The 23,714-nt window shown below is 42.5% G+C and overlaps 1 protein-coding gene across 1 annotated transcript in view; it reads left to right on the forward strand.

The window, feature by feature from the left end:
• The window catches only part of LOC140196463 (uncharacterized), a 388,255-nt gene that overhangs the window by 311,257 nt on the left and 53,284 nt on the right, over nt 1-23,714 (forward strand). Inside the window, exons 32-33 of the mRNA XM_072255725.1 lie at nt 8,442-8,591; nt 12,464-12,664. Of these exons, the coding sequence (XP_072111826.1) occupies nt 8,442-8,591; nt 12,464-12,664 (351 nt within the window). The remainder of the gene's footprint in view (nt 1-8,441; nt 8,592-12,463; nt 12,665-23,714) is intronic.

Raw genomic sequence — 23,714 nt, forward strand, 5'->3', positions numbered from 1 at the left:
AGCTCAGCATTAGATTTGTACTGAATAATGCCACTGTATAAAGCCAGTGGGTGCTTTCTCTGTTATAGGCACAGTAGAAATAAAACTTGGTATTCTTGCTAGTCAAGTTTGAGCGTCAGACCAGGCTTAACATGATCAACATAAAGGCATAGTACTGCAGATGTAAATGTGAAAAAAATGCAGGTTCTAGACAACATTCATGAAGAAACATAATTACTTTAGCCTGAAATGTCAGCTCTAGTTCTCTATCTGTTGCAGCCTGACCTACTGAGTATTTCCAATATGATCAATTCTTATTGGAGGACAAATATCTTTAACTACACAGGTGACTGTTCAAGTGGAGAGGAGGGAGAGGGTTGAGGGAACATGAATAAAGTTTATTTTGTTAAAAAAGTGCACTGCTGCTAATCTGAAGAATTGTGAAGTAAACAATCAATTTCCTATTTACAATCGTAGATCCCAGAAACAGTTCATGATTGTTCCATTTTATTGAATAATCCCATTGAATCTTAAAGTCATTCTAGAAATGGACTTAAACCATTGGCAGTGTTTAATGCAACTTTGGGCCACTTATTTGAGTATCATAGACACCACACAGGAGAATAAAATGGATTACAGTAGTATTATAGTGAAAAATTGGGTGTATGTTGATTGGCACAAGTCAGTGGGCCCAAGGGTGTGCGTCCATACAGAACCTCACTACAACACTGTGACTGCCTGAACGGATATCTACAAAGTCTTGTTCTATTCTTGGGTAAATGACCAACCTCTGAGTCAGTTCCTAGCACGGAAATGAAGAGAAAATCAGATTGATGTATCCTTGATTCCATCTGCTCCACTTGAAGCATGCAGCTTAGTAGAGCACTGGGTTACTTGTGAACTCTTAAGGTGATGTAGATGTCTCAATATAGGAGGAAATTGATTAATTCCCACATGGAATTCATGTCAGCATAATAGTTAGACAATGGTTTAGAATCCAACAATAAAAGCATCTTTTGTTCACCATTTATTGTTTACCCCTGTTTGGCAGCTACCCATTTGGACTCTGTCATTAATGGCCAAATAGATGGACAAAATCTCTCTCAAGAAATGTCTTTGTTTCCAGGCTCCTAATACTAATTGTGTCCCCGTGCCAGCACCAAAGCTAATCCAATTCTTCTTGGATATTTTTTGAAATGGCTGGTGGCCAGTTTCAGAGCTCCAAGCTTAGAGAAGATCCAGAAACTGAGAATGGGAAAACCAGGACAACAAACACCAGCTGTATCCAATTATTTTGATGACTCACACAACCTTCACTCATGTGAAGACAACTGGCATTGCGTAAAATCCAACAGTAGGACCAAATATTGAGTGTTTCAAACTTAACACTTTTGGATATTTCAATGTACTAAGGGTCACATTTAGCACAAACTCTGTAAATATAACTGGTAAATCTCAGAGCAAAAATCGAACTGTTGGAAGAATTCAGTGATTCAAGCAACATCTGTGGTGGGAAAAGGAATTGATGACATTTCAGGTTGAAACCTTTCATCACAGCTGAGAAGGGAATTGTCAATATAAAGAGGAGAGAGGGAGGGGATGAGAGAGGGACTAGTAGGTGAAGAGGAGTGAGGAATGATGAGCAGAAAAAGTCAGGTGGGGAGATGGAGGTGGAGTTCGAGGCAGAGACAGGCAGATGATAGATGAAGGCTGATTAGAATGGTGTGGATGAGTCAGAGTGTTGGAGAGGAAAGTGAAGTTGGAGATAGTGGGGTGAGGGTGGGGAGTGATGTAGAGGCCACTAGTGCTGGAATTTGATAAAGAGGGGAAGTTTTATTTACTTACTGAAATATAGCATGGAATAGGCCCTTCCAGTGCTTCAAGCTACTTGTGAGTGGTGCATATGTTTGTCCAGACACATAGATGTTGTGAATAGATCTGCCTAAACCACACACTCAGGCAGGTAGTTCCAGATTTCCACGACTTTGGGTGAAAAGGTTTTTCCTCAGATTCCTTCTCATCATCTTGCCCTTGATCTTAAACCATTGTTCACTAGTTTCAGACACATACTATTAAGGAAATGTTAGAGGTGTAGAACACACCGAAAGATGGATGCATTTGTATCTTAATTCTATTTTGAAAATCAAAGCCAGTCTTGACTTCAATCAAGGTCCAGATTCCAAGGTCAATTTATATGTCACCATGTACTACACTGAGATTAATTTTCTTGTTGGCATTTACAGTAGAACAAAGAAGTGCAATAGAATCAATGACAAACCAGCAACCCACAATTTAATCCAAGCCTAATCACAGGACTCTTTATAATGACCAATTAACCCACCCACTGGTATGTCTTTGGACTGTGGGAGGAAACCAGAGCACCCAGAGGAAACCCAGATGATCACGGAGATAATGTACAAACTCCTTATGGACAGCAAGTGGGAACAATGAAAGGAGGAATGACAGACAGATGGAATTGAATGAGGAAGGAGATTTGGCAAGTGAAATGTGTGGGTGGTAAATGGATGGAACTGGGGGGGTCAAAATGGGTGATGTAGGCTGAAATTGGGCATATAGGAAAGGAAATAAAAATGAGAGGACTGGAATTGGTGTGTGTGTGTGTTTGGGGTGAGGGGAGGGGAGAGAGAGAGTAGAGAGAGAGAAAGAGAGTTGAGAGGGAGAGGGCGGAAAGGGGAGGCTACTTAAAGCTGAAAATTCATTGATTATACTATTGGGTTGTGGACTATACAGGCAGAATATGTATTGTATTTGGTTGGCTAAACCCAGGTGAAGACATTAAACCCCATCCAATATGGACATCTATGGCTCCCCTCACTAAAGGGAGGATACACTGTAACCACCCAATCTTCAAAGACTAGCTCACTTCTGTGTTTGTCCTCCATGGCAAGATTAGCTGCCAATACCCACTATCTGAGGGTGGCTCCCCACCCCCACCACCACCAAAGAGGAGTTACTTCCAGTTAATAATGTAGTTTTAAAAACTGCTCATTTATTTTTAGTGATACTCATTTAAATCCAGACAAAATTCTGAAAACACATTGAAAACTCACAGTGATTTTCCAACAAAAAAATTTCCAAATTACAAAGGATTTCTAAAACACAAAGAATTTCCAAAACCCATTACAGCTCCTATAAGCTAAAAAGACAAAGCTACAAATCATCCATCACAGAAATCGAAGACAGAGGAACAGATTCTAGTTCACCTTGTGTTTCTGTCATTCTTCTTAATATTCCTGAACCATTCATAATAAGGCTGTCTACTCACTACATTTATAGTGTTTTTCTTCTACTTGATAGTTTTTCAAATATATTTTTATGCAAATGGTCTAAGAGCTTCTGCAGACAATGTTCCAAGCATCCCACAGTTAGTGTTGTAAAGCAGACTCTCTGAGCACACAAACTTTCCAACTTTTAACAGGTCAGCTATTTGATGTGCTAAGTGATAGTGTCAATCTGGTCTGCAGGTTTCCTTGAGCTAAATAACTCAGCCATGTTATCTTGGTTGAAGCAAGCCCAATTAAATGATTCCATTGTCTTACACTGCAACTTTTGAAAAATCAGCCCAGGAGCTTTGAGCCAGTCTCCTGCGCTTTACGGACAGTGCTTGTTTGCGAAACTGTCCTTTTAACTTCAGATGTATCATTGCTTTCTATTTTCATTAGGAACTGAAGACTGAAGGTTTATGAAAAAAAGCTGAATAAAGAATATTGGTTGGAAGTTCATCTTACTCAAATCAATCCTATGGATTTCACTACTATGTTAGAAAGCTGAGATTGGCAAAAAATAGAAAGCCCCCCCCACCCCCCGGCAGTGAATATCCATAACAAATGTTGTTCTTCTCATTTGCATTGGGTCTCAAGGGCAGACAGTTTGTTATGAGAAGGAGACTTAAAATGGCATCCATCTGAGTGTTTGGGATGGACATTGTGAACAGAGAGCTGATGCTCTGAAAAAAATAGTTGCCTCATTTGCCCTTTGTTAGCTTAGAGTCTCAATTTAAAATTTGTATCTATATTAAAGCTTAACCTCTATCTCCCAATCTTTAGTCACCATTTATCTGTTACTGCTTCCTTGGTGTATCTATCCATTGTCCCTGCTCCTTTGAAATATCTTGCAAGTTCTTCGTGTTCTACTGTGTATCTATCCATCTCAGCGTTTCTGTCTATCTTTGCCTGCAACCTTGCAGTGCTGAACCATCTATCACTATGTGTCAGTGCATCAGCTCATTGCTTCCTGCTCCTTCAGTCTGTTTAACCTTTCCCCTGCTTCTCAAAGCAATGGTCCATCTTTCCTTGCTTCTTCAGTGCATCTGTCTCTGATATTTGTTCTTGACTTGGCTGTATCTCATCCACAGTGTGTAAGACACATCACTGGCATAGAGCAGATGCTAATTTGTGGCAGAGGTTTGAACAAGTTTCAGGAGCCTAACCCATAACATGTGAGCTCAGGAGTAAACAGAGTTTCAATCAGGCACAATGAGGCAATGCCACTGAAATTACTGCACACATCGATGCCAGCACACACGGGCAAGGATGACAGCCGAAAGCGGAAGTCAGAGGTAGTAGCTTGATGGTGATGGAAAACAAATTGCAGCCGGCAAAGTGAAGTTACCCTGAAGTTGTGGGAGTGCAGCCACACTGAGCCTTTTGAAGTGGGGATAGACAGCAGCTTATAGTACAGTCTGACAGTGTGTGTGATACTGTGCAAAGCTGAGTCTGATCCTTCTGCTGTTATCTCCAGGAGAGAGCTCTTAGTGTGTTTATGTTGGCAGAAGTCCAATGTACTGAGAGTTGTGATATGCCTAACTGTGCACTTTTAATAGACAGGACAGCATCCGAGAGTGATTGGAAAGGCGGTATGGGAGTGAACGTGGGTTTTAGAAGCAGCATGCCCTTCATCAGGACTGAAATGAAAGGGAGAAGACATCAGAATAAAAAGGTGGGGGGAGGGGGAGGGGAAGGAGGTTAGCTAGAAGGTGTTAGGTGAAACCAAGTGGATGGGAAAGGTAAAGGACTGTAGAAGAAGGAATCTGGTGGGAGAGAAGAGTGAACCATAAGACCACTGTTGCTGAATTGTGTGTGAGAAGATAGTCACCAACATTTTCTACTTTTGGTACAAAAACGTGGTAGCCATGAGTGCAAGAGGACATGGAATCCTTTGGGCACATGACGGCAGCATAATCCACATGTATCACTTTGTAATTTCATCTATTTGCAGACTGAAAATCATTATTATGGAATGAGGCACAAAATACAACAGAGATTTGGATCAGTGTAGCATCTTTATGTGCAAATTCTATACAACAAACAAATATGGTCACTGTTACAGTCAATTTTCACATGCGGAATTCCTGCACACAGCAATATGTAAAGGACCTACCAATCTGTTTTAGTAATTCCAAATCAGGTACATCCATCCAATTGGCAAGGTGAACAATGTAAAAGACAAGGACAGGGTTCATTTATAATTTTGGGCTCTGCACCAGGGCTGCAAGGTTTCAGTGGTGTGGAACACATAGTGTTTGAAAGCGGTAAATGTCGGGTATCTGATGTGGAAATGATCTCAAACATAAAAGTGCAACTCACATCAACAAAAGCTGGGTCAAATTTCCAGAGCAGCACAAATGGTTGCCATTGTATCCCACTCCCTCCAAACTACATTGTTATTCATTGAGTGCTAAAATAAGCAGCTTTGTGAGATTAAATTTAAGGACTATCTTCCAGCATAGTGCAGCTTTCTCGGCATTGCATTGCTCCAGATATAGTAGCTCCATGGATAAACCAACAATCCAACTTGTCTGATATAGAGTGCTGGTTCCAACATAATGCAACTCTTGCAAACAGATTCATCATTCTTCATTCTCAATTGTGGTGGTCCCAGTTTCCAATGCAGAAACTCATTCTGATATTTCTGATTGAGAGATGAGGGGAAAATGGGGTGATTGAAGGGGGAAGAGAGATAGGGCAGGGGGTGTGGGGGGAAGAGAGAGAAGGAGGCAGGCAGATAAATAGCAAATAACTTGAAGACCATGAAGTCTTGAATGAGTTGAGCAATGACAAAGGTCCTGATATTAGGAATTTGGGGAGCTGATGGAATTCCATATTTTTTCAGTGTATCCAAAGGAACAATGAAAACATAGGTGGCATATAACAGAAATCTCCTAGACTTGAAGACTCTTGATATAAAATAACTTGTGTTGATGCAGTTTACAAATCTCCCAGTGGTGTAGCATTAGACAGATGAAATGCAAACAGCATCCAGAAACCAGAGTGTTTTATAAATAGGTTACCTCTTAATTTTTCACTTTGTCCCATGACCATAAGTCGGGGAAGAGATTAGCCTAGAAATCAGACTTCATCCTTTACTTATGTGCTAAAATATTGCCAGATTAAGCACTCATTCAGGTCCCATGCAAAAGGTTATGAAAAAGCTTTCGAAACATGATTACATCCAGTAACAAGGTCAGTTTGTAGTTTACAGAATAAAGCAGAGAAAGGCTGGGTAGGCGAGGCAATGTCATTATAATGGCTGGTAACACCAGGTTAGTGGCTATGGAGATTCCACCCAAGTTCTCTTTAAAAATGCTTTGTATGTGCCTACTCGCAACTCAGGAATAGCTGAGGTTCTCGATGCTTATCTGCAGTTGCTTTGCTGCGTACGGAGAATAGAATTTTTTTTAATTTATTGGAGTTTGATAGGCTAAATTCAGATAAAATATTTCTGCTTAAGAAGAATTTCAAAATCTAAAGGCCCTAAGTATAGGAAAATCACTGATAAATGCATGAAGAATTTCAGGAGAAATTTCATACCATAGTGCAGAATTACCACATGGAGTTGCAGAAGTTACGAGCAATTTAAGTGGAGAATGGATAAATGCACAGAAGAGAAAAGAACAGAAGGATATAATAGAAACATACACAAAGTGCTGGAGGAACTCAGTAGGCCCGGCAGAATCTATGGCAAAAAGTACAGTCAACGTTTCTGGCTGAAACCCTTCAGCAGGACTGGAGAAAAAAAGCTGAGGTAGGGGGAGGAGAGAGAGAGCCACCAGGCGATAGGTGAAACCGGGGGAGGGGGGGGGTGCGGTGGAGGGATGAAGTAAAGAGCTGGGAAGTTGATTGGTGAAAGAAACAGAAGGCCATGGAGAAAGAAAAGTGGGGAGAAGCACCGGAGGAAGGCAACGGGTGGGCAAGGAGATGAGGTGAGAGAGGGAAAAGTAGATGGGAAATGGGGAAGAGGAGCAATTGGGGGACATTACCAGAAGTTTGAGAAATCGATGCTCATGCCATCAGGTTGGAAGCTCCTCCAACCTAAGTGTGGCCTCAATCCCGACGGTGGAGGAGTCATCATGATGACATGTCGGAATGGGAATGGGAAGTGGAATTAAAATGGGTGGCCACTGAGAGATCCCAATTCTTCTGGCAGATGGAGCGTGGGTGTTTAGTGAGGTGATCTCCCAATCTGTGTCGGGTCTCAGCAATGTATAGGAGGCTGCAGTGGGAGCACCGGACACAGTACATGACTCCAACAGACTCACAGGAGAAGTGTCACCTGACTTGGAAGGACTGTTTAGGACCCTGAATGGTAACGAGGGAGGAGGTGTAGGGGCAGGTGTAGCACTTGTTCCACTTGCAAGTATAAGTGCCAGGAGGAAGATCAAATAGACAAGGGAGTTGCGTAGGGAGTGATCCCTGTGGAAAGCAGAAAGTGGGGAGGAGGGAAAGATGTGCTTAGAGGTGGGATCCTGTTGAAGGTGGCGGAAGTTTCAGAGAATTATGTGCTGGACGCGGAGACTGGTGGGGTGGTAGGTGAGGACAAGAGGAACCTTATCTCTCCCCACTGATCACCCTCCTGTCACTCACCCTTGCAAGCGAAAGAAGTGCTAAACTTGCCCCTACTCCTCCTCCCTCATTACCATTCAGGGCCCTAAACATTCCTCCCAGGTGAGACGACACTTCACCTGTGAGTCTGTTGGGATCATTTACACAAAATAATCTGCAGATGCTGGGGTCAAAGCAACACTCACAACACGCTGGAGGAACTCAACAGGTCGGGCAGCACCTGTGGAAACAATCAGTCGACATTTCGGGCTGGAACCCTTCGTCAGGACTGTAGAGGGAAGGGGCAGAGGCCCTATAAAGAAGGTGGGGGGAGGGTGGGAAGGAGAAGGCTGGTAGGTTCCAGGTGAAAAACCAGTAACGGGAAAGATAAAGGGGTCAGGGAGGGGAAGCAGGGAGGTGATAGGCAGGAAAGGTGAAGAAAGAATAGGGGAAAACACAATGGGTAGTAGAAGGAGGCGGAACCATGAGGGAGGTGATAGGCGACTGAGGGAGGGGGCAATAGAATTCTCCAACTTCTGGTAATTTCCTCCCCCTCCCTCCCTCTATCCCTATGTCAGTGTGTATACTTCTGTCATATGAATGCTTCTTCCTTTGTTCCAGGAACGACTAGACACTATCTGCCAGGGTCTTGCAGACACCAAGAAGAAGAACAATGCCTTGGTCGAGCGTGTGCAGTCCATGCAGAAATCGCAGGGGAATCTGAAGCTGAGGCATTTGGAGATGGAAGGACAGAATCGTCAACTGCAGGAGGTGGGTCACAGAAACACGGATCTACCAGAGCAGGAGCTGGGACTTATGTCAAGTCAAGAGACACAGGGTATTATTAGTGTAACCCCAAACTGATAAGAAAACAAATCAGTAGAAAAGTTCTTGACCTGTCTTTTGAGATGTTCCAGGATCTGTTCATTCATTCTAGTTGGCTCCTTAAGCATCGGGTATCCTCCAGCAGCATGCTATTGAAGGTTAGAGTTGATGGGCAGGCCACTGATGGCTGCATTACCAGGTCCAAACCTTAGCCTCATTGGCGTCCTTATCAATATTTTCCACAAAGTTGTGCTGAGTAGTGTTCGGGGTGGATAACCTGGTTGAAGATTGTCCACTTCCTTCATTTAAGGTAACTTGAGGTCAACTCTGGCAGATGAAGCAAGATGAATCAGGGGATCAAAGCTTCTTTGATAACACTGAGCACCATTGTTGATAGCACCCAATGAGATATCAGGGTGGGGCCTTTAATTGAGCCTATTACACTGTAATGACTATAAGGAGAGAGGTGTATGAGCCGAGCTAGATTGTTTGAAAGTGGTCATGTGAATAGATAAGTAGATAAGGCATGCTTGCCTTCATTGCTCAATGCATTGAGTATAAGAGTAAGGAAGTCTTATATAGCTATATAAAATTTTGCTTATGCCTTACTTGGAGTACTGTGTGCAATTTGCATCACCCCATTGCAAGAAAGATGTGGAGGATTAGGGAAGGGCGCAGAAGAGGTTTACTAGGATGCTGCCTGGATTAGAGAGCATGAGCTCCAAGGAGAAACTTCCTCCTTTCTCTGTAGTGCTGGTGCTGAAGGGAGACATGACAGGGGTTTATGAAATTTTGACAGGCATAGATAGTGTAGACAGTCAGAATCTTTCTCCCAGGAAAGATTTGCCGAGTATTAGACATTTAAGATATGAGGAATAAAGTTTAAAGAAGATATGTGAGAAGGATTTTTACACAGTGAGTGGCTGCCCACTGGAACACACTGCCAGAGGTGGAGGTGGTGAAGCAGAAATGATAGTGGCACTTTTAGAGATGTTTTTGAAAGAGAGGTAAATGTGCAGGGAATGGAATGGAGGGATATGGACCAAGAGATTTGGTTTAATTTAGCATTGTGTTTAGGAGCCAAATAGCCTGTTTTGCTGCTGTACTGTTATATGTTCAACATCTGTCAATTAAAATAAATATATAAAATCTAATCAAAAATGAAGTAACTACTGATACTAAAGAGCATCTTTTTATCCTGTGAGCTCTATTCCAATGTCCCTAGTGTAGAAATTGTATAATGAGAATATTAGTTGAGGCTATTACTCTTTAATAACTGCGAGGAGAAGGGTCAGTGTGACTAGTAAGATTGCTAGTATTGTCTCATGGGTAATTAGTGGATGGCACTCCATTTTTCTGCACTCTAGTTCTAACAGAGATTTGAAAAAACTGGGGGCCAACAGAATCTAACAAGGATGAGTGAAGGACATAAGCAGCCTCTATTATATATCCTCTGACATCATAGAGATGTCTGACCCCAGTCAGATGGCCAAGTCTCCAGAATTGTCCTTGAGAGCAGGACCTACTCATACATTGGGCCGTATCGCAGAACTGCAGCTTTTTTTAAAACGTTTTTCACATTACAGCTTATTCTAGCAATTGCGTTATAAAGGCATAAAGGCTCTCATCCATAAAGTCATATAACACAGAAATAGGCCCTTTGGCCCACCGCATCCATGCTGACCACTATACGTATCTATTCTAATTCCGTTTACCCACATTTGGTATACAGCTTTCTATGCCTTGGTGATTCAAGTGCTTATCTAGATGCTTCTTAAATGTTGTGAGAGTCCCTGCTTCCACCACCTCAGGCAGTGAATTCCAGACTAAAATTATGTACTGCATGTGTGCAAAAAATTTCCCCTCCAATTCCTCCTAAACCTCTACCTCCCACCTTCTTGTTTTAAATACCTGCAAACTCAGAGAAATGTTCTTTCTGTCTACACTATCAATGCTGTCATAATTGTGTATACTTCTATCATATTATCCATCAACCTCCTTAACTCCATGAGAAATAATCTCAAACTGTTCATTCTCTCCTTACTACTGAAATGCTCCTTGAAGATGGAATGTAGTCTGTGGGGGTGGCCAAGGCTACTTAGTTCAGCAGTCTCTTGGGAAAAAGAGCGAAAATGGATTGTAACATGGCATCTATGGTACCTCCTGCAAATTTCTCCTGTAGTCTGAATGTGGTTATTGAAGCATTCGTCATAGATCAATGCTACAATCCTGAAGACTATCAGCACATACATCAGCATGTTCATCATTGTAATACATTACTTTACTCATTTCAGAAATATTTTCTAATAATATCTGCACAATGTATTTTCCTGTATTTTCATAGGGTAATGATCCATACATTGTAATTTTCTCAAGTCTTCATTCCTAGATGTTTTCAAGAGGTATAGTTTAGTTATTAATGTGAAACATGGGGTTGTATTGCACAGAAAAAGGCCCTATGGCTCAACTCATCTAAGCTGACCAAAGTGCCTATCTGAGCTAGTCCCACTTACCTGAACTTGGCCCATATTCCTCAAAACCATTCTTATCCATGAACCTGTCCAAGTATCTTCAAAATGTTGTAATCAGCCACTTCCTTTGGCAGTTTGTTCCATATATCCACAACCCTCCAGTGAAGAAGACTCATTTTAAATCCTTCCCCTCTCACTTTCAATCTATGACCCCTGGTTTTTGATTGGCTTTCTCTGGGTAAAACAAACATAGAAACATAGAAAACCTACAGCACAATACAGTGCCACAAAGCTGTGCCGAACATGTCCTTATCTTAGAAATTACCTAGGGTTACCCATAGCCCTCTATTTTTCTGAGCACCATGTACCTGTCCAGTCTCTTAAAAGACCCTATCATATCCGTCTCCACCACCATCGCCGGCAGCCCGTTCCACGCACTCACCACTCTCTGCATAAAAAACTTACCCCTGACGTCTCTTCTGTACCTACTTCCAAGCAACTTAAAACTGTGCCCTCTCATGCTAGCCATTTCAGCCCTGGGAAAAAGCCTCTAACTATCCACATGATCAATGCCTCTCATCATCTTATATATCTCTGTCAGGTCACCTCTAATCCTCTGTCACGCCAAGGGAAAAAGGCCAAGTTCCCTCAACCTATTCTCATAAGACATGCTCCCAATCCAGGCAACATCCTTGTAAATGTCCTCTGCACCCTTTCTGTGGTTTCCACGTCCTTCCTGTAGTGAGGTGACCAGAATTGAGCACAGTACTCCAAGCGGGGTCTGACCAGGATCCCATATAGCTGCAACATTACCTCTCAGCTCCTAAACGCAATCCCACGATTGATGAAGGCCAATGCACCGTATGCCCTCTTAACCACAGAGTCAACCTGCGCAGCGGCTTTGAGTGTCCTATGGACTCGAACCACAAGATCCCTCTGATCCTCCACACTGCCAAGAGTTTTACCATTAATACTATATTCTCCCATCATATTTGACCTACCAAAATGAACCACCTCATATTTATCTCAGTTGAACTCCATCCACCACTTCTCAGGCCAGTTTTGTATCTTATCAATGTCCCACTGTAACCTCTGACAGCCCTCCACACTATCCACAACACCCCCAACCTTTGTACCGTCAGCAAATTTACTAACCCTCCAAACTTTAAAATCAGAGCACAATTTGCATTTTTCTGTGTTTTAGCAATAATCAGAAATTTATATACTGATGATTAGCCTCTCTTAGGTCAGAATTTTACATTAAAATATTGTGTTAGAAAGTGTTTGTTCTTCCTTTAAGTTTTGGTTGAACTCCATGCATGAAGCTCTCTACTCTTCTTTTGCCAGGTGTTGCAGCAGAGACAGGAGAGTGAGCAGGAGGTGCTGAAGTTCATCGAGAAGCTTCAACAAGAAAAGCACACTTACCAGGAGCGAGTAGCTAGCTTGCAGAGGGTTGTCGCACGGCTAGAGAATGAGAAACGAGAACTACAACGTTCGAAAGTGTGCCTTGAGAAAGACCAATCTGCCCTCAGGAGAACACTTGATAGGGTGAGAGGTCACTGCTATTAAACAAACACAAGAGAATACAGATGCTAGAATCTGCAGCGAGGAACTCAGTGGGTAAAAGAAGCAGCATGTTTGAGGTGGTGGTGGTTAGTGGGAAGAATTGTCAATGTTTGAAGTCAAAATTCATTTTGCCTCACAGATGCTGCTCGATCTGCAGAGTTCCACCGGCTGATTGTTTGTTGTCACTAACATTAATCTATGTTTTCTTATATATTCATTCAAGAAATATAGCCTTCACAAGCTGAGCCAGAATTTAATTGATCATCCCCAACAGCCCTTGCAAAGGTGATGGTGAGCAGCCTACTTGAGCCAGTGCCATTCCTGAGGTGTGGCCATGCCCACAATACTGTTGGGGAGTGAGATTCAGGATGTGATCCAGTAATGGTGAAGGAAAAGTGATATATTTCAAAGTCAGGATGATGTATGGCTTGGAGGGCAACTTCTAGGTGGTGGTGTTCCCATGTTTTTTTGTCCTTGTCCTTCTAGCTGGTAGGAGCTGTGAGTTTGGAAGATACTGTACAAGGAGTCTTGGTGAGTTGTTGCATTGCGTCCTATCGATGGTACAACCCCTTACTGTGCATTGGTGGTGGAACGAGTGTATGGGTTACTTATCAAGTGGGCTGCAATGCCCTAGATGATGTCAAGCTTCTTGACTTACTGAAGCTGTACTCATCCAGGCAAGTGGAAGTATTCCATCACACCCCAGACTTGAGCCTTGTAGATGGTGGACTGGTTTTGTGGAGTTAGGAGGTAGGTTAGACACCAAGGATTCCTAGTCTCAGACATCTACATTGTGTACATGGCTACTCCAGTTTCTGGTGAATTGCTCTCTGAAATAACATGCACTCTGGCTTGCTCTGCCAGTAGGACCTCCCAGACTGGACAACATACAGCATCAGGCAGCTGCTTTTTCCCTACACAGGTTGGATTCAATCCTCACTTCCGGTGCTATCTGGGCGCAGTTTGCACATTTCCCCTCATTGCCCGTTTGCTCCAGCCACTTCAGTTTCCTCCTGCGTCCCAAATAAGTATGGTTGTGTAGTTAATTGGCCATTGTAAATTGCCTCAGGTTTCAGAGCCAAACAGCACAGAAACAAGCCCATCAGCCCACTATGTCAATGCTGGCTGACAAATACACTAAGATGATATTGCTCTTGGAATATTGTGTACATATTTTGTCTACATACCTGAGTAACAATGTTCTTGTCTTAGACCAGGGTTCTAAATTAACATGGTTTGATGGCTCTGGGTCTGTACTCACTGGAATTCAAAAGGATGAGGGGGGATCTCATTGAAACCTTTCGAATGTTGAAAGGCCTAGACAGAGTAGATGTGGAAAGGATGTTTCCCATAGTGGGAGAGTATAGGACAAGAGGGCACAGCCTCAGGATAGAGGGTCACCCTTTCAAAACAGAGATGAAGAGGAATTTCTTTAGCCAAAGGGCGGTGAATTTATGGTATTTGTTGACACATGCAGCTTTGGAGGCCAGGTCATTGGGTGTATTTAAGGCAGAGATTGATAGATTCTTGATTGGACATGGCATCAAAGATTACGGTGAGAAGGCTAGGAACTGGGGTTGAGGAGAAGTTTAAAAAAAAGAATCAGCCATGATTGAATGGCGGAGCAGACTCAGTGGGCCAGATGGTCTAATTCTGCTCCTATGTCTTATGGTCTGAACCTTTTTTATGCCATGGACCCCTTTGTCAGTCCAGTGAAACCTATGGACCCCTTCTCAAAATAATGTATTTAAACGTATAAAATGAAATACATAGGATTACCAAAAAAATTATATTGAAATACAGTTAACAAAATATTAATCTAACCCTGGAATTTATCTGCTGATCCCTGATGGGTCCAGGGACCCCATATTAAGAACGGCTGTCATAGACGGATTGCTGTGAGAGTGCACAATACTCCCTACTCCCTTCGGTGTACTGTTATTTTGAAGAATGATAGGTAACCTCAGACTGGACGCAAGGAAATTGTTTGCCCTGAAATCTGGTCACAGTCTCAGAATTAGGCGTAGACCATTTAGGACTGAGATAACCCAGGAGAGGTGAATCTTTGTAAATCTCTACCCCAGAAGACTGTGGTGCCTCGGCGTTTAGAGAGATTACTGGTTATCTGGATATTGAAGGCATGAAGTGAAATGAGGGTCATGCAGGAACATGCATTAAGGTAGATCAACCATAGTGTGGATGAATTTGAAGGATTGGATTGTCTACTTTCACTCTGTTTTTATTCTTCATTTTGTTACAATTGGCATTGGTAAAAATGGAAAATATTCTCCAAGCCTGGAAGGTGATATCATTCCTGATAGCATTCACGCTGGCACTAGGACAACTCTATTAGACTCAAGAATGGACTAAAGATGAACTGTTGATCTCCTAGTTTTTTTCATCGTGGCCCTTGCAATTTAATTTTTTACCTGCACAATCCTTTCTTTTAGCTGCTACATAGTCAGCATTCAGCATTCTGTTTTTCTTGATACGTTTATGTATAGAATAATCTGTCTGGGTTGCACAGAAGCTTTAATGTGTTTGGAGTACATGTGACCATGATAGACTGATGTCAATGCAATGCAGTCATACTGTCAGAGTAGCTACCTCACGCAGAGTGAGCCAATAGCTAATTCTTGCCATTTTGGTCTACAGTTTGTGTGCCTTGTAACGGCTGGGTTTGCAAACAGCAGCAGGCAAGCACCCAACTTTTTATCCATTCTATCTGCTTACTGATGTAGGCAAAATTCCTTTATACTGGTTTTCTCTGTTAAAATAAATTATACTGATGCTCACACCCTGTTGCAAGTAACATTCAGTGCCATTTCTCTGATCAGAATTTTGAATTGGGTGACCAGCTTTGATGATTGTGTCTGCACAGAGAGATTATGTCTGGCAAGAGACAGCACAGCAGTGCAGTTAGTTAAGCTGCTACCTCACAACTCTAGAGACCCAGGACCAGCCCTGACCTCAGGTGTTGCCTGTGCCGAGGTTGTAAGTTGCCCCTAGTAAGGTTAATGAACGGTTGAATCTGGTGGGAACCACGAGAGGAGAGAGGACATTTTATTTTAATGAGGGAATGTGGAATTAGTGTAAATGAGTGATTGATGGTTAATGCTAACTCGATGGACCAAAGAGCCTGCTTCTACACTGTGACTCTAAATAAACTTTATTGGCTTGTCACCTTGGAAATGGTATTTATGGAGAGATACAGCACGAAACAGACCCTTCAGGCCCATCAAGCTGTGCTGCCCAGCAACCCACCTATTTAACCGTAGCCTAATCATAGGGCAGTTTACAATGACCAATTAACCTACTAACCAGTGCATTAGTTATCATTCATTCCCCATTTTCCCCGGGATTAACTGGTAGGGCAGAGTAAATGCAGGGTTGGGAGAGAAGAGCAGAGGTGAGGTCTGCCACATGAAAATGGTGTGGTGAATGCTTTGGAGACCCGTATGTCAATTGGAAATGGCACTGGTTTCTGGAGAATGTTACCATCACAGATTGAAGACTAAAGAGAAATAACATGATTAATTCATGATATCTCAAATATTTATTGAATGTTCTGAACATGTTAAACTACATGTGTGCATGTAAGGGCATGCTTACATTTTCCCTCTATTTCATTTTTCTTGTTGGTTTCATTTTCCATTCTAAAATGAAGCAACTTCACACTTTTCAGATCCATAGCACCACAGTCCCATGGAACATAAGTTCTTTCAATGGACCAAGGTCCTTCCCATTTTACATAATCCCAGTGAAGCAAACTCCTGTCCATATATATCCTTTGTACTGTTTAATCTTCCCATGGATTGCAAGAATCTTTGCCCCATTTTCAATAACATCTTATTTTTATAGCTCAGTCCAATTTGCAGAATATTGCAACTTTTTGTTTCAAGCATATTTTTTCTAAAGTGCTCTGCACATTTAGTGGAGATTCTACAACTGAATAAATGGTAAAATGGGCTGGAGTACAAAGGTTCATCTAGTGGTAGTTATTTATTGCCAGTTTATTGAATTTTGACACAAACAAATGGGTTCTGTTTATTAGAATTCAAGTTGCAAAATCCAACTGCCTGAATCAGCTGAAGTGCATCATAAATGTGCGTTTTGACCAGCAACTAATCCTGATTGTGTGTGGGCTGATCTGTCACTTACCACTGCGGTCCCTTCCTTGATCGGATCTAAATGATGGCCCTGTGCCTGCCTCCGAGCCCACCCTGCTTTGTTTAAAGACTGGGAAGCCCGTTGGAAATTCTTGTAACAAATAAAGTCCAAGTTTTAAAACAAATCAAAATTAATCCACTTTCCTTCCACTGTTAGTGTGATAGCTCCTGCAGTCAGAGAGAGTGGAACAGGCGCCAGTGGTTTTGTCAGTTTACAATGTATTTTACTAGTGCTCAGTTATACTGGAATAAAAATGAGCATTTATACAGTACCTTTGATAACCTCAAGAATGATTTACAATCAGTGAGCGTGCAGTCCAGGACACCTGATCATTTTTCATTTGGATAGTGTCCCAAGACAGTAATAAAGGAAGTAACAAAATACTCTTATGAGGGAAATTGTTGTTGAGGTATAAATGTGAGCCAGGCCATCTATATCCCAGTGTCATCTTTTGATTAAGCCATAGAATTTTTTAAGTACTAGATTCTTTTATAACAAATAGGACCTCACATCCCTTCTAAAAGAAGGCACCTCAGAACCTCTTCATTGGAATATCATCCTAAATTTTATATTCTGGTTTATGGAGTGGAACTTCAGTGTTTATTTATCTAACTCATAGGTGTGAAGTCATTGTCCCTCTTCACCTCTGCAGGAGGTGGTCAGACAAGTACTTATGATGCCTTACATGCATTCAACCATATAGACACTATGACCAAGAAAACACACCAGCACCTCTACTTCCTCACAAGCCTATGGAAATTCAGCATGACCTGATCAATTTTTAGCAGTCCACCAAAGAACACATCACGGCTTGGTATTACAGCTGCTCTTCCCAAAACTCAAGAATCTGCAGAGTTATTAAAACAGCACAATTCATCACTAAAACCAGCCTCACCTATATTGACTCCATCAATGTTTTGCTCTGCCTTGGGAAAGCAGCCAACAAAATCAAAGACCCCATCCACCCCAATCATTTTCACTTCTCTCCCCTTCCATCAGGCAGTAGATACAAGAGCTTGAAAACATGTGCCACTAAGCTCAAGCATAGTTTCTATCCCTCTGTTATAAGATCTTGAAGAGATCACATTTACCATAAAGATTATCTCTTGATCTCTCAGTCTACCTCTTCATGGCCCTTGCAACTTATTTGTCTCGCTGAACTACATTTTCTCTATATCTGTAACATATTCTGCATTCTGCGATTGCTTTTCTTTGTGTACTATCTCAACATACCTATGTTTGAAATGATCCACTAGAATAGCATACAAAACAAAGCTTTTCACTGTATATCTTGCTACATGTGACAATAATAAACTATTTACCTCAGGCTGGGGACGTTGCAATTGAGGGTTCAGCTATTGTAACATGGGTTCTGCCAAGTAGGACTGAGGTGAGCAGAAATGTCTGCAGTCAGAAGAATAAAAATCGTAGAAAATCTCCAACCCCGAAAGCTGTGGATGCAGAAATGCATGCAGTCAGAAGATTAAGAATAATAGGAAACCTCCAGCTCCAAAAGCTGTGGAAGCAAATATAGTACAGATAAGAAGGCGCATGCAGCAGAAATTCAGCAATAATCTATTGAATGGGAGAGTAAGTCATGAAACAGAATGACCATTATATGCTTCTGTGTCTCATACGCTTGGTTTCTTATGAAAGGAGGATACCCCAAAAACTATACTTAGTACCAGAGTACGTATGTCACTATATACTATCCTGAGATTAATTTTTGCAGGCATTCACAGTATATACAAAGAAATCGAATCCATGAAGAACTGCACACTACAAAGATGGGCAAACAACCAATATAGAAAAGACAACAAATTGTACAAACACAAAAAGAAAGATAGAAAATAAATAGCCAGACAGATAGATAGATAGATAAAGAAAGAAAAAAAATCAGAACCTGAATCGTCGAGCCCTTGAAAGTGAGTCCATTGGTTATGGAATCTATTCATTGCTGGGGTGAGTGAAGTTATCCGCTCTGGTTCAAGAACCTGATGGTTGATGGATAATAACTGTTCCTGAACCTGGATGTGTGGGACCTGAGGGCCCCATACCTCCTTCCTGATGGCAGCAGTGAGAAGCGAGCATTGCCTGGAGAGCGGGGGCACTTGATGACGGGTGCTGCTTTCCTGCGACAGCACTCCTGCAGATGTGACTGATGTGGAGGGCTTTACCTGTAATGGACTGAGCCATATCCATTCGTTGTTGTAGGCCATCCTGTTCAAAGGTATTGATGTTCCATTCCAGGCTGTGAAACACCAGTCAGTATACTCTTCACTATACATCAATAGAAGTTTGTCAAATTTTCAAATGACATGCCAGGTCTTGGCAAACTTCTAGCAAAGTAGAGGCACTTATGTGCTGGACCCAGGACACATTCTCTGAAATGTTAACACTGTGGAATTTAAAGTTGTTGACCCTCTCTACCTCTGATTACCTGATGAGAACTGGCTCATGGACCTCTGGTTTCCTCCGCCTGAAGTTGATAATCAGCACCGTGATGATATTGAGTTATAAGTTGTTGTTCTAGCACCACTCAGCCAGATATTCAATCTCCCTCCTATATGTTGTTTCATCACCACCTTTAGTTCAGCCAATTGCAATGGTATCGTCAGCAAACTTAAATATGGCATTGGAGCTGTGCTTAGCCTCACAGTCATAAGTATAAAATGAGTACAACAGGGACTAAGCCACAGCCTTGTGGTGCACCTGTGCTGATGGTGATTGTGGAGACCTTATTACTAACCCAAACTGACTGCGATCTGCAAGTGAGGAAATCGAGGATCTAGTTGCAGAAGGAGATATTGATGCCTAGGTCTTGGAGTTTATTCATTAATTTAGAGGGGAAGATAGAGTTGAATGCTAAGCTGTGGTCAATGAAGAGCATCCTCAAAAAATTCCAGAAGATTAGTCAAGTACAATTTCCCCTTCGTAAATCCATGCTGACTCGGACCGATCCTGTTACTGCTATCCAAATGTGTCGTAATTTCATCTTTTATAATTGACTACAGCATCTTTCCCACCACCAACGTCAGGCTAACTGGCCTATAATTCCCTGTTTTCTCTCTTCCTCCCTTCTTGAAGAGAGGGACAACATTAGCCACCCTCCAATCCACAGGAACTGATCCTGAATCTATAGAACACTGGAAAATGATTACCAATGTGTCCACGATTTCTAAAGCCACCTCCTTAAGTACCCTGGGATGCAGACCATCAGGTCACGGGGACTTATCAGCCTTCAGACCCAGCAGTCTATCCAACACCATTTCCTACCTAATATAAATTTCCTTCAGTTCATCCATTACCCTTGGTCCTTTGGCCACTATTATATCTGGGAGATTGCTTGTGTCTTCCCTAGTGAAGACAGATCCAAAGTGCTTGTTCAATTCATCTGCCATTTCCTTGTTCCCCATAATTAATTCACCCGTTTCTGTCTTCAAGGGCCCAATTTTGGTCTTAACTATTTTTTTCCTTTTCACATACCTAAAGAAGCTTTTACTATCCTCCTTTATATTCTTGGCTAGTTTACCTTCGTACCTCACTTTTTCTCGGCGTATTGCTTTTTTGTTACCTTCTGTTGCTCTTTAAAAGTTTCCCAATCCTCCGGCTTCCCACTCGTCTTTGCTATGTTATACTTCTTCTCTTTTATTTTTATACTGTCCATTACTTCCCTTGTCAGCCACGGCCTCCCCTTACTCCCCTTAGGATCTTTCTTCCTCTTTGGAATGAACTGATCCTGCACCTTCCGCTTTATTCCCAGAAACATTTGCCATTGCTGTTCCACTGTCATCCCTGCTAGAGTATTGTTCCATTGAACTTTGGCCAGCTCCTCCCTCATAGCACCATAGTTCCCTTTGTTCAACTGTAATACTGACACTTCCAATTTTCCCTTCTCCCTCTCGATTTGTAGATTAAAACTTATCATATTATGGTCACTACCTCCAAGTGGCTCCTTTACCTCGAGGTCCCTGATCAAATCCGGGTCATTGCACAACACTAAATCTAGAATTGCGTTCTCTCTGGTAGGCTCCAGTACAAACTGTTCTAAGAATCCATCTCGGAGGGACTCCACAAACTCCCTTTCTTGGGGTCCAGTACAACCTGATTCCTCCAGTCTACCTGCATGTTGAAATCTCCCATAACAACTGTAGCATTACCTTTGCAACATGTCAATTTTAACTCTTGATTCAACTTACACCCTACATCCAGACTACTGTTTGGGGGCCTGTGGATAACTCCCATTAGGGTCTTTCTACCCTTAGAATTTATCAGTTCTATCCATACTGACTCTACGTCTCCTGATTCTATGTCCCTCCTCACAAGGGACTGAATAGCATTCCTCACCAACAGAGCCACCCCACCCCCTCTGCCCATCAGTCTGTCCTTTCAATAGGACGTATACCCTTGAATATTCATTTCCCAGGCCCTGTCTGCTTGAAGCCATGTCTCTGTTATTCCCACAACATCATACTTACCAATTTCCAACTGAGCCTCAAGCTCATCTACTTTATTTCTTATACTCCGTGCATTCATATATTATACTTTTAATTCATTACTCCCCTCACCTCCCATATCAATTCCTATTTCACTTGGCCATACTGCATGATCCCTTCTTGAGCTTTCTGCTCTGTTGATTCTGCTGTCTTTCTTAACTTTTCTTATTCTCACTTTCCCTTTGTCTCCATCCTTATGTTTCTAGTTTGTCCCCTCCCCCCCCCACTACTTAGTTTAAACACACCCGTGTTACAGAGGCAAACCTGCCTGCCAGAATGCTGATGCCCCGCTTATTAAGGTGCAACCCGTCCCTCTTATACAATTCATCCTTACCCCAAACATACCCCAGTGGTCCAAAAATGAAAATCCTTGCTTCCTGCACCAGTTCCTTAGCCACACATTATCTCCCTGTTCTTGCCCACTCCAGCATGAGGAACTGGAAGCAAACCGGAGATAACCACCCTGGAAGTCCTGCTTCTCAGCCTTCTCCGGAGTTCTCTGAAGTCGCGCTGTAGAATGTCTTTCCTCTTCTTCCCCGCGTCATTTGTGCCAACATGCACCACCACTTCCGGATGTTCACCTTCACTCTTGAGGATTCCCTGCAATCGGTCCGTGACATCCTGGATCCCGACACCAGGGAGGCAACACACCATCCTTAAATCTCACCTGTTGCCATAGAAACCCCTTTCTGTGCCTCTCACTATGGAGTCACCTATTACCACTGCTCTGCCTGACGTCTGTCTCCTCGGCTTTGCTTCAGCGCCAATTGTTGACTCGCAGACCTGACCGCCTCTCAGGCTGGCATCATCTTCTGTCCCGACAGCTCCCGACTTGGTTTTGCTTTGTTGGAGATGATAGCATTCAAACCCTGCCACTGCTATCGAGCATTCTTCTGTGATTCCAGTTTGGTCTGAAATTGCAACCACGCATGTAAGAAGATAGTACAGGTTTGCCCCGCCATCTGAAGATAGAGCGTTCCTATGAAACGGTTCGTAAGCCGGAATGTCGTAAAGCAAAGAAGCAATTACCATTTATTTATATGGGAAAATTTTGTGAGCGTTCGCAGACCCAAAAATAACCTACCAAATCATGCCAGATAACACATAAGACATAAAATAACAGTAACATATAGTAAAAGCAGGAATGATATGATACACAGCTTATATAAAGTAGAAATACTTTTGCACAATCATTGCCTGAACTGTTCTCCGTAGCGAAAATCTCACGCAAGCGCTGTCAGCAAAAACACGGCACAAGCGCTCTTCAGTAACCTTTAAACTATGAAGCTGCCAAATCATACCAAATAACACGTAAAAATACACAGCCTATGTAAAGTAGAAGTAATGTATGTACAGTGTAGTATCACTCGCCGGAATTGGGAAAGTGCGGAGCACACTGATGATGGTGTGTTAGACTGAGTCATCGGAGTGCAGTGGCCCCCACCCTCCGGGCAGGCGAACCGATACCGATTCGCGGACAATGCAGCGGTAGCCGGGAGGCACACAGCACATCTTTAAGAAAAAAGCCGAAATAAACATGCTAATTAATTAGGTGCCGCCCGGCACGTAATTGTCGGCCCAGATCAGTGCCGATTGCCAATTACTTCGCCTCTATTACGTGTTGATAATTACGTGTCGGGCGGCACCTAATTAATTAGCATGTTTATTTCGGCTTTTTTCTTAAAGATGTGCTGTGTGTCTCCCGGCTACTGCTGCATTCTCCGCGGATTGGTATCTGTCCGCGGCCTGGGTGTTGGGGTGGTGGGACACTGGGGTGCCATCTCGTAGTCTATTTCCATTAGAGCAGGCAGCTCATCTTCTCCTATGACTGCCCGCCTTGATGTGGAAGGTCGAGGTTCGTCATCTGCTGTGGCTGATGTGGAAGGCTTGCTTGACTGCTGAGCCTCGCGCATTTTTCTATCATACAGTTCTTTGTAAGCACTCAAACCATCCTGCAAATATCCCCTAAACCGATGTACCCTTTCAAAATTAAAGTCGTACTTTATCATTACTCATTCGGTTTCGATTGTTATCCTTTCCTCTTCCAATTGCATCAGCTCTTCATCTATCAGTTCTTGGTCATGGGATGCCAAAACCTCTTCAACATCATCTTCGTCAACTTCCACAAGCCAAACTCGCTTTGTCCTTACTTCGTTCACCACAATCAAAATGCTTAATTATGTCTAGTTTTACACTAAGTGTAACACCCTTACGAGCTCTTTCAGGCTTTTCCGACACCTTGGAACTCATCTTGCAAACGGCTGCTCACAGGCACGTGTTTAAGTAATGCCGGCTGCGATTCCGTTCTGAATCCCGAGGAGAGTGGTTGCCTTTTATCGCGCGCTGCTTTTTTTGTAACAGTGAAA

This window comes from Mobula birostris, chromosome 4 (genome assembly GCF_030028105.1).
Source record: "Mobula birostris isolate sMobBir1 chromosome 4, sMobBir1.hap1, whole genome shotgun sequence".
In the NCBI taxonomy this organism is placed as follows: domain Eukaryota; kingdom Metazoa; phylum Chordata; class Chondrichthyes; order Myliobatiformes; family Myliobatidae; genus Mobula; species Mobula birostris.